Here is a 14,142-nt window from a genome sequence, read left to right as displayed (position 1 = left end):
GCACTCAATACTTCAACGATCTTTCCTAATCCGCCTCCCAACACTCTTTAACAATATTTTTGCTAGTTGTTTTACGTCGCATCGACACAGATAGGTCTTATGGCGACGATGGGACAGGGAAGGGCTAGGAGTGGGAAGGAAGCGGCCGTGGCCTTAATTAAGGTACAGCCCCAGCATTTGCCTGGTATGAAAATGGGAAACCACGGAAAACCATTTTCAGGGCTGCCGATAGTGGGGTTCGAACCTACTATCTCCCGAATACTGGATACTGGCCGCACTTAAGAGACTACAGCTATCGAGCTCTGTTTTAACAATATTAATAGGGGACAAGACCTTGATATAGCATCAAATAAAAGCATATTCGAGAGGGGTGTAAATAGTCTCTTAAAGATAAGTTGATGTGAAGGGATTATACAGTCATCTTGACCAACGACGACTTGGCTATGGTTTTCGATTTGGACAGTTGTTATTAGTAGGCTGTGTACCAGATATTATATTTTGTTATGTTCGTTATATTTTATTATGACAGTTTACGTTTGTTAAATAGTCTGTTGACAGTGCGAGTGAAATTTGCTCAGTGTAGCTGTATCTTGTGCTTCGTGAATAAATAAAAAAAATTTTAAAAAAGCAATGCGCTCTTCTCCACTTGCGACTTCAGTCTGACGCTGTAGTTTTGTCGTTCATCACGTGCTCTCTTCAGACGACGGGAGATTCACAGACTGTCTTACCGTATTTTGAATAATTATGTGCCTTATGTTTTTTCTTCACAACGGTCTTATGAGATGTGTGAGCAGAAGTGCAAAGAATGCAAGAAGGAAGGTTATATTTTAAAAAATGTTGGGAATGAATGACAAGCCTGACTTTGAGCATAGAGAAGATAACTTACACTGAAACAAGCTGTAGACATTTATCAAGCCATTGTCAAGTTCTGGTAAGAGGAAACTATTGCTAAGGTTGTCATTCCGTGACTGTTCAGTAGTTGTGAAAATACAAGGTATTTGATCCTATTTTAAACATTGTCGAAACATCCGGGAAAATGTGGTATGTGACATGCATAAGGCTGAGAAATACGTCGGAGTGAATACTTCAAAGAAATTACAACTCTTAACTATATTATTATTATTATTATTATTATTATTATTATTATTATTATTATTATTATTATTATTATTATTTCCGGGTGAGTTGGCCGTACGGTTATGGGCGCGCAGCTGTGAGCTTGAATCCGGGAGATAGTGGGTTCGAACCCCACTGTCGACAGCCCTGAATATGCTTATCCGTGGTTTCCCATATTCACAATAGCCGAATGCTGGGGATGTACCTTAATTAAGGCCACGGACGCTTCCTTCCCACTCCTAGGCCTTTCCTATCCCATTGTCGCGATAAGACCTTTCTGTGTCGGTGCGACGTAAAGCAAGTTGTAAAAAATATATTATTATTATTTTATTATTATTATTATTATTATTATTATTATTATTATTATTATTATTATTATTATTATTATTATTTCCGGGTGAGTTGGCCGTGCGGTTAGGGGCACGCAGCTGTGAGCTTGCATCCGGGAGATAGTGGGTTCGAACCCCACTGTCGACAGCCCTGAATATGCTTTTCCGTGGTTTCCCATATTCACAATAGCCGAATGCTGGGGATGTACCTTAATTAAGGCCACGAACGCTTCCTTCCCACTCCTAGGCCTTTCCTATCCCATCGTCGCGATAAGACCTTTCTGTGTCCGTGCGACGTAAAGCAAGTTGTAAAAAATATATTATTATTATTATTATTATTATTATTATTATTATTATTATTATTATTATTATTATTATTATTATTATTATTATTATAGTAACAGAATCATACCAACCTCAACAGAGTTGAATCTGGATATAATATCACGTAAGAGGAATTAGGGATTGGAATAATTTATCTAGAGAAATGTTCGATAAAGTTTCAAGTTCTTTGAAAAAATTTATGGAAAATCTAGTAAACAATTGATAGGAAATTTGCCATCTGGACGACAGCTGTAACTACTGGTCAGTTATTTATTTATTTATTTATTTATTTATTTATTTATTTATTTATTTATTTATTTATTTATTTATTTATTTATGTATTTATTTATTTATACCTTAAATTCGCAGTAAGACAACTGCAAGAGCATCATGTAAGTGGGGTAAAGATCTACTGTTGTCCTTCTTGGACTATGAAAAAGCATATGATCGTGTGTGCAGAAACAAGGTATGGGAAGCCTTACAAAAGGAAGGTGTCGAGAAGCAGACAATAGAAAGAGTGAGGGAGGTGTCCCATGGGAGTGTCAGTTGTGTGAAAGTAGGAGGAGAGAGAACAGACTGGTTTGAGCAAAAAAGTGGATTAAGACAAGGAAGTGCTTTGTCACCTTTGCTTTTTCATTGTAATAATGGACTAGTTAATGACAAAAGTGGCAAGGAAGGTATGGCGCAGGAAAAATGAAAGTGATGATGTTTGCAGCTGACTCTGTTAATCTGAGGAGAAGGGGAAGAGAATATCCAGGAACAGTTAGATGCATGAGAAGATGAGGTGGAACAATATGGAGATCGTGATGACAGCTAGAAAAAAGGAGAAATCCATGAGAGGAATAACGCTTGGAGGAGAAAAAGTTAGGAATGTAGAGAGTTTCAAGTACCTGGGAAGTATCAAAGGAAAATGGAAGAAATGATGAGGAAATAATCGAGAGTGAAAGACAAGCAAGAGCGTTCATGAAAAGTGTCTATAGCCTGGTTTGGAGCAAGGATGACCCTCAGTAAAGTAAAAAAGTGATATACAGGCCGTACTATGTACCTACTGTATTCTAACGTATACAGCAGGAACTTGAGTAATGAGGCAGAGAGCCGTGACCAGGATACAGGCACGTGAAATGACATTTCTGAGAAGCAGGATGGGAGTGACAAAAATGGATAAGATGAGAAATTAGGTTAGAGATATAGTAAAAGAAGAGCCACTCCAGAACAGGATAGAGGCATCTAGACTTCGATGGTATGGACACATGAAGAGAATGACAGGGGAGAATGAATGAAATGGAGATAACAGGAAAACGACCAAGAGGAAGACCAAGAGACAGGTGGATAAAAGGAGTGAACGAGTGCGTGCAGAGAAGAGGAGAGTGAAGAGGGAGAAGTTGTGGGAAGACAAGGGAAGATGGAGAGGCTTATGTTACAAGCAGACCTGGCCAACAAGCATACGATGATGGTGATTTATTTATTTATTTATTTATTTATTTATTTATTTATTTATTTATTTATTTATTTATTTATTTATTTATTTATTTTGACAGCAGGGATGACTCTTAAACAACACTTCCTGTTCTTGTAGTTTGCTACACACGAGGCTACTGAACAATGCCGAATCTATAATATTTTGTTCTCCCCTGCCAAAAATAATAAAAGTCCGCCGCTTTCACTGGAATATTTTTTTCGATGTTATCAAATTTCAGAAATGCCCGGCTACTTGGCTGAATGGTCAGCGTACTGGCCTTTGATCCAGAGAGCCCCGGGTTCGATTCCCTAGTTTTTTACGTGCCGGTAAATCTACCGACACCTATCTGGCGTATGTGAGCACCTTCAAATACCACTGGAATGAGCCGGACTTAGGGAGCTAACGCTCTACTGTCTGAGCCACTTAGCCCGGCGAAGATAAATGGTTACCCAGATTCTTCTGGGCGATTGAACTACGCTTTTATGATTTCGTTGTCCACCTTCATAGTGTCATGGTTAGCGCCATTATCTGCCCTCCTCGGAGGTTTTCGTTTATTTCCCGGTACTGTTAATGATTTACGATTGGTAGGTACAGTATATAGCCGGCCCCGTGGTGTAGGGGTACCGTGCCTGCCTCTTACCCGGAGGCCCCGGGTTCGATTCCCAGCCAGGTCAGGGATTTTTACCTGGACCTGAGGGCTGGTTCGAGGTCCACTCAGCCTAAGTGATTAGAATTGAGGATCTATCTGGCGGTGAGATGGCGGCCCCGGTCTAGAAAGCCAAGAATAACGGCAGAGAGGAGTCTTCGTGCTGACCACACGACACCTCGTAATCTGCAGGCCTTCAGGCTGAGCAGCGGTCGCTTGATAGGCTAAGGCCCATCAAGGGCTGTAGTGCCATGGGATTTGGTTTGGTTTTAGGTACAGTATATGCAGCTCGCCTTTCTTGGAAAGGGGGGGGGGGGGGGTTGCCTGAAGAAGGCTGCACTACCTCAAGGAATACGCTGATATGAGTCTACTATTATTTCGTTACGCAGCCCTATAGTAGGAATTACCTCTCCTTCTCCTTCCCGGGCTATTTTCCATTTCGGCACTTAATGTGTATTGGGCCCAGATTTACGGTTACACGAAAAGTGTAATTGAGATAATTAGGTAAAAAATATCGGGGCTCAGTTTCTGTGGTGGTTGGTAGTGCGGTGTGTTTTGCATTAAGACGAACACTAACACACCGTTCCTGAACCAGAAGAATTAACTATACGCAGTTAAAATCTCTGGTCAAAACAGGAATCGAACCCGGCGCCCTTCAAACTGAAGGCCAGTACGCTTTAGCCAAAGAGCTGGGCGTCGGTGGTACCTCTATAAAATTGCAATGTTATATCAAATAAAGTTCACTTTGCATTGGTTCAGCGATTCGCAGTATGTCAGCACTAAAGACATTTTAGTAAGCACCTGCCTGAGCTACGGAACGAATAGACAAACAGAGCATCTACATTGCCATTAACTGTACGTCAGTCCTGCTCGAAGTTAATTTATGTAATGTTTTAAAGTCGTAAGTTACGGTGCATAACAATTAAGTCAACATGGCACCACGATTATAATTTAACATTCTTCGGCGACGAAACCCACTAAGGATTGTCAAATGTGATCAAAAAATAACTTGTTAATTATTCATCTTAACATTGGTTAAATAATGTAAGTTAATTTATTTAACATTCATTCCAGTAGTCAGCGGTTTTAACATGCGCCGAAATGTCGGAACGGTGTCCATAGCACGTTACATAACGTCCCGGAATCTGTGACACAGATTTGTCGAATATAAGTTCACATCGATGCTATTGACTCTGTCAGGGTTGAACCCGTTATCTTGAGAGCGATTAGACGACGAATAACCAACAGAGGCACTAAGATTGATCGGTAAATGTTTGTTATTTACATCACCTTAGAATGATCCTAAAAATAGTCTTTTGATGTTCCAAATTATGTTTAAAATAGCCTGAAGAAATTGAAACCTTGGAGAGAATTACGATGAGGTTAGACGAAAAGTGTAATTGAGATAATTAGGTAAAAAATATCGGGGCTCAGTTTCTCTCAGATGAATCTCTGTACGATAGGCCGCGTCTACGTGGTCGTCCTATAGCAGACATGATAGTAAAGGTATATTGATTTGTATATACAATTTTATATATCAATAGTAATTCCGTAAGTCCAAAAACACAAAGCTTCGAACCTCAGCTTGTAGTAGCTTCACGCTGCCGTCTTAAATGTACTCTAATACGCTGTTGCTTGAAATTGCCGATTCTCCCCCTATAGCGCTAGTAGTGATGATACCAGCTGCCAGGGTACCTAGTCGTGGGCCTTGGTGGCCCGGGTAATTGCTGCCGCGGGGATGATCCAGGAAAATCCTGCGATCTTCCACCAGTTCGAGAAGCCATGCCCCGTTGATGCACCTTTTATGTGCAGGTGAACGGAGGTATTTTCGAATCCTGTTCACTCTGACTGTGATGTGCAAACGTTTGTTGTGTTTTGTAAGACTCGTGGGGTAATGGTAATAGATGCGATGAGGCTAGTGGTGTGTGTATTTCACAGCCCCGCGAGAAACGCACGCCATGGAGGATCATAATAGTGTGTAACATTAGCATCGAGTGGTCTACCCAAACAATGCCTAACAAGCACATATGACATATCGTCGTTGCCGGGACAAAACCTCCTATGTGATAATATTTTTGGAGATATACTGACCCGCAGCACATACATTATGAAGAGCGAGAATGCCTTGACCATATTCATACAATATTGCACCTTAGAGGACAGAACCTTACCGGCCAATGTTCTAAGCTAAAATGTTTCACATAGGAGGTTTTGTCCCGGCAACGACGATATGCAAAAGGTGTTCGTTTGGGTGCCCCAAGCAACCTCCCAGCGTTTATCGGTATAAATTGTATTCACCCAGTGGAGTATAAGACGGCAAGGAAAGTAGTCTTATGCGAAGTAAAAATAGAGCATTATGCAGTATTTCCTGAATACATTTAGTTCATATACTAACCAGGCTTTTGGGACATGTTGTTCTTTGAGTTATCAGTCTATAGACTAGTTTGATGCGGATCTCTATGCCACCCTCTGTGCTAAACTTTTCATAACTGCTGCATCCTACATCTGCTCTAATCTGCTTGTCATATTCATACCTTGGTCTGCCCTTACCGTTCTTACCAAGTACACTTCCCTCAAAAACCAACTGAACAAGTTATGGGTGTATTAAGATGTGTTCTATCATTCTATCCCTTCTGATCAAATTTAGCCAAATCGATCTCCTCTCACCAATTCGATTCAGTATCTCTTCCTTCGTGATTCGATCTATCCATCTCACCCTCAGCATTCTTCTGTAACACCACATTTCAAAAGCTTCTATTCTATTACTTGCTGAGCTAGTTATCGTCCATGTTTCACTTCCATACAATGCCACGTTCCAGACGAAAGTTTACAAAAACATCTTCCTAATTCCTATATCAATGTTCGAAGTGAGCAAATTTCTTTTGTCAAGAAAGGCCTTGCTTGTGCTAGACGGCGTTTTATGTCCTCCTTACTTCTGCCATCATTAGATATTTTACTACCGAAGTAACAATATTCATCTACTTCCTTTAAGAAATAATTTGCTGATCTAATATTTCCTGCGTCACCCGACTTCGTTCGACTGCACTCCATTACTTTTGTTTTGGACTTACTTATTTTCATCCTGTACTCTTCCCCAAGACTCTGTCCATACCATTCAGCAATTTCTCTAGAAATTCTGCAGTCTCAGATAAAATAACAATATCATCAGTAAATCTCAAGGTTTTGATTTCCTCTCCTTGGATTGTGACTCCCTTTCCAAATTCCTCTTTGATGTCCTCTAACGCCTGTTCTATAGAAACATTGAAACTTGCCTCACTATTTCTGAATTGCTGCTTCTTTTTCGAAGCCCTCGATTCTTATCACTGCAGACTGAAATTCTTCGTTCTCGGTATTTGATCCCGATCATATTCAGTATTTCAAATAGCTTGGACCAATCAACATTATCGAATGCTTTTTCTAGATCAATGAACGCCATGTACGTGAGCTCGTCTTTCTTAATTCGATCCTCTAACATCAGACGTAAAGACAGGCTGGCTTCACGTGTTCCTACATTTCTTCCGAAACCAAATATATCTTCTCACAACTCAGTTTCAACTTGTCTTTCCATTCTTCTGTAAATACTACGTGTTAAAATTTTGTAGGCGCGCGATGCTAAACTGATGGTGCGGCAGTTTACACACTTGTCAGCACCAGCTTTCTTGGGAATAGGTATAACAACATTCTCCCGGAAATAAGATACATTTCTCCTGCCTCAACTTCTTACACACTAAATGGAATAAACTCACCATGCTGGTTTCTTCTAAGGCAGTCAGTAATTCAGAGAGAATGTCATCAATTCCAGGTGCCTTGTTCCTATTTAGGTCTCACGAAGCTCTCTAAAATTCTGACCTCAAAATTGGGTCTCACATTTCATCAGCATCAACAGCCTCTTCCTGTTCAGAACCATATCATCTATGCCTTTACCTTGATACAACTGCTGGATATGTTCCTGCCATCTTTCTGCCTTGTCGTCTTTCCCTTGAAGTGTTTTCCCATCTGAGCTCTTAATATCCATGTACCTAGTTTTCCTTTCTCCAAAGGTTTCCTTGATTTCCTGTATACAGTATCTAATCTACCTTTCCTAGGACCATACAACCTTCAATATCCTTGCCGTTCTCGTTCAGCCTATCTTCCTTAGCTGCCCTGCGCTTTCTATCCACTTCATTCTTTAATCGCCTGTATTCTTTTTCGCCCTCTTCATTTTTTGCATTCTTGTACTTTCGTCGTTCATCAATCAGATCTAGTATCTCATGAGTTATCGATTGATTATTAGAGGTTATTTCCTTTCTTCCTAATATTTCTTCAGCAGCCCCTCTGACCTCATTCTTCACGACTGTTCATCCTTTCCCTATCGTCTTTCCTTCAGCCTGTTCATTTAACCCTTGTGCAACATGTTCCTTGAAACAATCCCTCACTCTCTTTTCTTTCAGCTTGTCTAGATCCCATCTCCTTGCATTCCTTACTTTCTTCAATGTCTTCAACTTTAGATGGCATTTCATGACCAACAAGTTGTGGTCAGGATCCACGTCTGCTCCTGGGAAAGTTTTGCAATCCAACACCTGGTTTCTGAATCTTTGCTAATCATAATGAGGTCTCGTCCACGTATACAGCCGTCGTTTGTGGTGTTTGAACAAAGTAATAGGAAGGACTAAATTATGATCGGTTCAGAATTCAAACAGCCGACTTTCTCTAGAATTCCTTTGTCCCAATGCGAATTCACCTACTGCATTACCTTCTCTTCCTTGGCCTACCACTGCATTTCAGTTTCCCATCACAATTAGATTCCCATCACCTTTTACATATGGTATTAAGTTTTCTATCTATTCAGATATTATTTCGATTTCTTCATCATCAGCTGAACTAGTAGGCATATTGTGGTGGGCATTAGTTCGGTGTCTAACTTGACGGCATTAATCCTTTCACTATGCTGATCGTACTAATCTACCCGCTGCCCTATTCATTATGAAACCCACGGCTGAATTTCCCCTGTTTGATTTTGTGTTGATAATTATGTAGTCTCCTGACCAAGTATCCTGCTCTTCCTGCCAACGCACTTCACTTACACCGACGACATCTAACTTTAATGGGGTTTTCTTTAATCACTACTGATCTGCATTTAGGTCAGTCGCTCAGGTGGCAGATTCAGTATTTATTGTTTTCCTAGCCTTTTCTTAAATGATTGCAAAGGAATTGGAAATTCATTGAATATTTCCCTTAGTAAATTATTCTAACCCCTAACTTCCCTTCCTATAAACGAATATTTGCCCCAATTTGTTCTCTTCAATTCCAACTTCATCTTCATACTGCGATCTCCCCTACTTTTAAAGACATCACTCAAACTTATGCGTCTACTAATATCTCCACTGACAGCTCGGAACATACCATTTAGTCGAGCAGCTCGTCTCCTTTCATCCAAATCTTCCCAGTCAAATTTTGGAACATTTTCATGACGCTACTCTTTTGTCAGAAATCAGCCAGAACAAATCGATTTGTTTTCCTTTGGGTTTATTTCAGTTCTCGAATCAAGTAATCCTGGTGAGGGTCCTATACACTGGAACAGTACTCTTTCCTTATCCAGCAAAATGAGTTGTTCTTGAAACTAGAATTAATTCTTTAAAAGTATGCATGACTATGTCATTTTCCAGCTGCCAAGCTGTCTGAGAAATTTGAAGGAGCAGCTGCGGGATGAGATCAAGTCAGCTGTAACAGATCGCAGACGTCTCCTTGGACAGCAGGACAAGGAGCGAGAGGCACGGTTGCGCAGAGAAAGGGACAGAGAAGCCTACGAATCTCTTCGTGATCCTCTGAAACGGTGAGCTATTATACTTTTCTATTTCTTCCTTTGTAAGTTACTGTTACCTTTGGCAATGTGCGGTAATAAAAGAGATACAGGTATGGTTTCAGTCTGGACATGCAGAGGAAGATGGTATCCCCTGTGATGAGTCGGTCTCGGAAGATACGTGGACATCGCCGCCAGCTTTCTGATCCAAAAATTCATTCACCCTTTTCACCTATTAAAGAGGATCGCGATATGGAGAGTCAATATGACAGGGTAAGGAATCTTACATTTTACTTCATCTTACGAGGGGAACCCGCCACGTGAAACAACCAGATTTTCCAGAGCCTTCGTTCAGAGAAAGCGGGGCTGAAATAAACGAACACATGTTTCGGCATTTCCGTACACTCGACCGTTTCCGAGAAAATGACGGTCGAAGATTCAGACGTTCTTTACCTGTCTTTTAGAACGTAGGAAAAGCAATTGACGTGGTGGCGCAGCGATTATCGTCGCGGCTTCAGGGTTTTATGCCCTTGTTCAAACCCCGATGATTTATTTTTTTTATTTTTGGTTTCATTTATCTACTTATGTCCAGTAACGATTACTACACGAATGGTTTAGTTCAACATATTTTGAAATATCGTTGTTCTTTTTCGTCTATTACTGTTCTGTCTGGTAAATGAATTTTAAAACATCAATTGAGTCGCCTGTTTGCAAAGCGGACCAAATGGCCAAAATGTAAAAATGGAGTTGTTGGCGCTAATAGGGATAGTTTCGTACTGGCTGTCAAAGGAATTACTTGTCAGGCATCAAATTTAGCTAAAAACCTTTAAAATGCGTTTAAAAACGCAACTGCACAGCGGATGCAAAACGGACTGTGTTCGCGCCAAAACATGGCCACAGGAAAGGTGTGCGGGTATAAAACGGGCTATCATTCCATAATATAGTCGTGGTCCTCTTTTCAGGAAATAAAATTAAAATGTGAACGCTGGATTGTCAAACAAGGAGCCATTCCTTGTTCAGGGAGAGCCATGCTACAATTTTGAATGTGGAGAGTCCAGAACTCTTATCAAATGAGGCAAACGTTTCCAGAAAGGTGTCATTCCTGATCTGATTCCGAACGGGATCAAACAGAAGACAGCTAAAATAAAGGACATCAGCAAGCTCCTAGAATAGCACTCAGGGAATCATGGCCTCAAATGGAGAAGTTGGATTTCTTCAAGGAAATATTTCTGCAGCAAGAAAGCTTGCAGTTAGACGTAACTCCAGATGAGGAAAACGACACTGAAGATCTTGATTTTCAACTTACGGGTGATAACTTTCTTCTTCTTTCTTCTTTTCTTAATCTGTTTATCCTCCAGGTTTGGTTTTTCCCTCGACTCAGCGAGGGATCCCATCTCTACCGCCTCAAGGACAGTGTCCTCGAGCGTGAGACATTGGGTCAGGGATACAACTGGGGAGAAAGACCGGCACCTCGCCCAGGCTGCCTCACATGCTGTACTGAACAGGGGCCTTGTGGGGGGTAATGGGAAGTTTGGAAGGGATAGACAAGGAAGGGGGAAGGAAGGGGACTTGGCCTTAAGTTAGGTACCATCCCGGCATTTGCCTGCAGGAGAAGTGGGGAAACCACGGAAAACCTCTTCGAGGATGGATGAGGAGGGAATCGAACCCCTCTCTACTCATCTGACCTCCCGAGGCAGAGTGAACGCCGTTCAAGCCCTCGTACCACTTTTCAAATTTCATGGGAACTTGACTATATCATGTGCTTTCGACTGTGTCAAAATAAAATAAAAATATACATAAAAAAGTCTCATTTAATAACATTCAATTTTTAAACAAAAATATTTGGTTATTACATTTTCGCCATATACTTCCCGACTAGAAGCAGACTGGAACGTTCCTGACATGGCCGGTTTCGCAGCCGATTTCGCACCCATTATGGCCACCCAGGCGTTTGCAAAGCGGGCTAACTCCATTCTTCGGCTGCAAAACGGGCTAAATGCAAATTTCAAATAAAAATATTAAGCTAACCTTTAACCACAGATTTCACATCTTCAATAGTTTAAACCGCTTACTTATTAGCTGCTGTTTAAAGAAAATTTTACTATTTTAGCTTAGCTGTGATAGTAGAAATCAGTTTTTCCTCACTTACCAACATTCTGTTAAAATAGACTTGGCCCGCTTTGCAAATGGGCGACTCAATTGTTCTACATTCATTGCACAGCAAAGGGATATCATGAATAGACGCGATGCAATAAAAATCCACGCATTGATTCATAATCACTTGCAACTGCCTGAGTTTGTAAAAATGATTCGTTATGAGTGGTTTGTCGCAAACGTATTGCCAACACGTGAAATCGGCAGTAATATTAACGACGTTTATTTCCCGAGTGACTTTCCCATCCAGAAATGTAACTGTGGCAAACCTCCCTTCGCGCGATGCTCATGGTGTGCGAAATTTCTATGTTTTGAATGTTTCTATGATCGGTATCATCCAAGAGAATGCACACTGAAGCGTTAATATAAGAATGAACTTACAAACATGTGCGAAACATGTGTTCGCTTATTTCGACCTCTCTTTCACTGAGCGTCCGGCTCCATGGCTAAATGGTTAGTGTGCTGGCCTTTGGTCACAGGAGTCTCGGGTTCGATTTCCGGCAGGGTCGCGAATTTTAACCTTAATTGGTTACTTTCGCTGGCACGGGGGCTGGGTGTATGTGACGTCTTCATAATCATTTCATCCTCATCACGACGCGCAGCTCGCCTACGGGAGTCAAATCAAAAGACCTGCATCTGGCGAGCCGAACTTGTCCTCGGACACTCCCGGCACTAAAAGCCATACGGCATTTCATTTTTCACTGAGCGAACTTTCTAGCAAATCGGGTTGTTACACTTGGGGAGTCCCCTCGATAGCTGCTTCATTCAATTAAAAATGTAACGTAAGTTTTCCTGTTTTTCTCTTTGTCCACAGAGTTACTTGATGTACCTACACCCATCACTTAAGCCGCCATACAAAGCCTACGAATATGAGTCGATAGACGATACTGGTCGGAGGGCGGAATGGGATCCTTCCCAATCCTATTTGGCTTCTTCTTACGCTGCAGCGGGAGGAGCTCTAAGGGAGACAGCCATCAACAGCGTACTGGATGACGATAGAGCGTTCACGAGCCCTCGGTACGGCGTCCGACGTTCCAGCGATGGCCAGGGTGGCATCGATCTACGTCGTCGTCATGATATGCGCAAGCATCGAAAACCTCGCTCATGGCATCCTTCCCCGTATGGCAGCGATGACGAAGAGGACGATGACCAGTTGACTCGCGAGGAAAAGAAAGCGAAGATCAAGGCGGAGATCGCACGTCGCCGACAGCAAATCGAAGAAAACGCTCGTCTCCACGAGGAATTACTTCGCCTTGCCCGACTTAGAGAAAGCGCGGAACTTGGCTTTACACCTCATACAACAGAGCGAGAGCGCGGCTATGGCACAAGCAGTGTGCTCAAATCTATCGATGAACTGCTCCTTCAATCAGGCCGCCCCTCTATGCATCTTGATTACAGGCGCACGGAAGAAGATCGTTCGATGGACCGAATTGCCTCGACGTTTCGCACGGACGATTACACTTCAGGCGTTTACGAACGTCTGTCTGACTTCTCACCCCTCACGGACTTCACCCCACATGCCATGCCCCTGTTACCAGACATGCCCACACGCTCTCGTAAACTGTTAGAGGATCTCGGGAGTTCGCCCATCACTGAATCTGTCCTTGGCCTTCCGCAGAAAGGCAAATACGGCTCTAGACTTTACGCCAAGTAGGCAAGTGACCTGTTGTTGTTGTTATTGTTATCATTAATATTATTTACTATATTCACTAAACTTAAGTGCGGACATATAAACGAAAATGTTTTATTCACCACTTATTTTTATGAGTTTCTTTCAGTCTTTGTCACGAAGCCAATAGATCAGCGTTCTTGCCTAATAATGATTCAATCTTCTTTCAAGAGTCGCGTTTTGCTACGAGTTTCAACGTGAACGATCCGTGAGGTGGTGGCAAGGTTATCAAACATCACGGTAATATTGTTTTGTGGATATATATATATATATGTTTTTTGTTTTTTGGCAGAGAAATATTGTGCCTTAACTAGTGGTTGAGTTTTCGACTAATTCTACTTGTAAGTGTTTTTTGTACATGCTCCTATTGTGTAGCCCCCAACTCCTTTCCCTCCATCACCACCATAACTTCCCTGCATGGTAAACCACTATGTGTACCATACAATGTCATAGGATATGACATTATTTGATATGGGGGTTGGTCATGGCCATATCATAATTTTAATCGGAATATAATTTTTTTCTATCATTGTTGCGATCGAAGAAGCTAAGTTCGTATTGTCCAATAGCTTCTCGTCTGGTATGCTAGATTTTTTTGCCTCACGGCGTAGGTATCGTATATTTCGCCAATTGACCAACCTCCATGGTGTGAAATCCTCCCGAATC

General features: G+C 41.6%; 1 protein-coding gene across 1 annotated transcript in view; it reads left to right on the top strand.

Annotated features, from left to right (window-relative positions):
* The window catches only part of LOC136863474 (uncharacterized), a 338,595-nt gene extending 325,052 nt beyond the window's left edge, over positions 1–13,543 (top strand). The window contains exons 11-13 of the mRNA XM_068225954.1: positions 9,520–9,686; positions 9,779–9,926; positions 12,622–13,543. Of these exons, the coding sequence (XP_068082055.1) occupies positions 9,520–9,686; positions 9,779–9,926; positions 12,622–13,461 (1,155 nt within the window). The 3' untranslated portion in view covers positions 13,462–13,543. The remainder of the gene's footprint in view (positions 1–9,519; positions 9,687–9,778; positions 9,927–12,621) is intronic.
* The last annotated feature ends 599 nt before the right edge of the window (positions 13,544–14,142 follow it).

The sequence above is a fragment of the Anabrus simplex genome, chromosome 2 (assembly GCF_040414725.1).
Source record: "Anabrus simplex isolate iqAnaSimp1 chromosome 2, ASM4041472v1, whole genome shotgun sequence".
Taxonomy (NCBI): Eukaryota; Metazoa; Arthropoda; class Insecta; order Orthoptera; family Tettigoniidae; genus Anabrus; species Anabrus simplex.
Note: the sequence above shows the minus strand (reverse complement) of the source record. Positions and strands in the feature narration are given on the sequence as shown.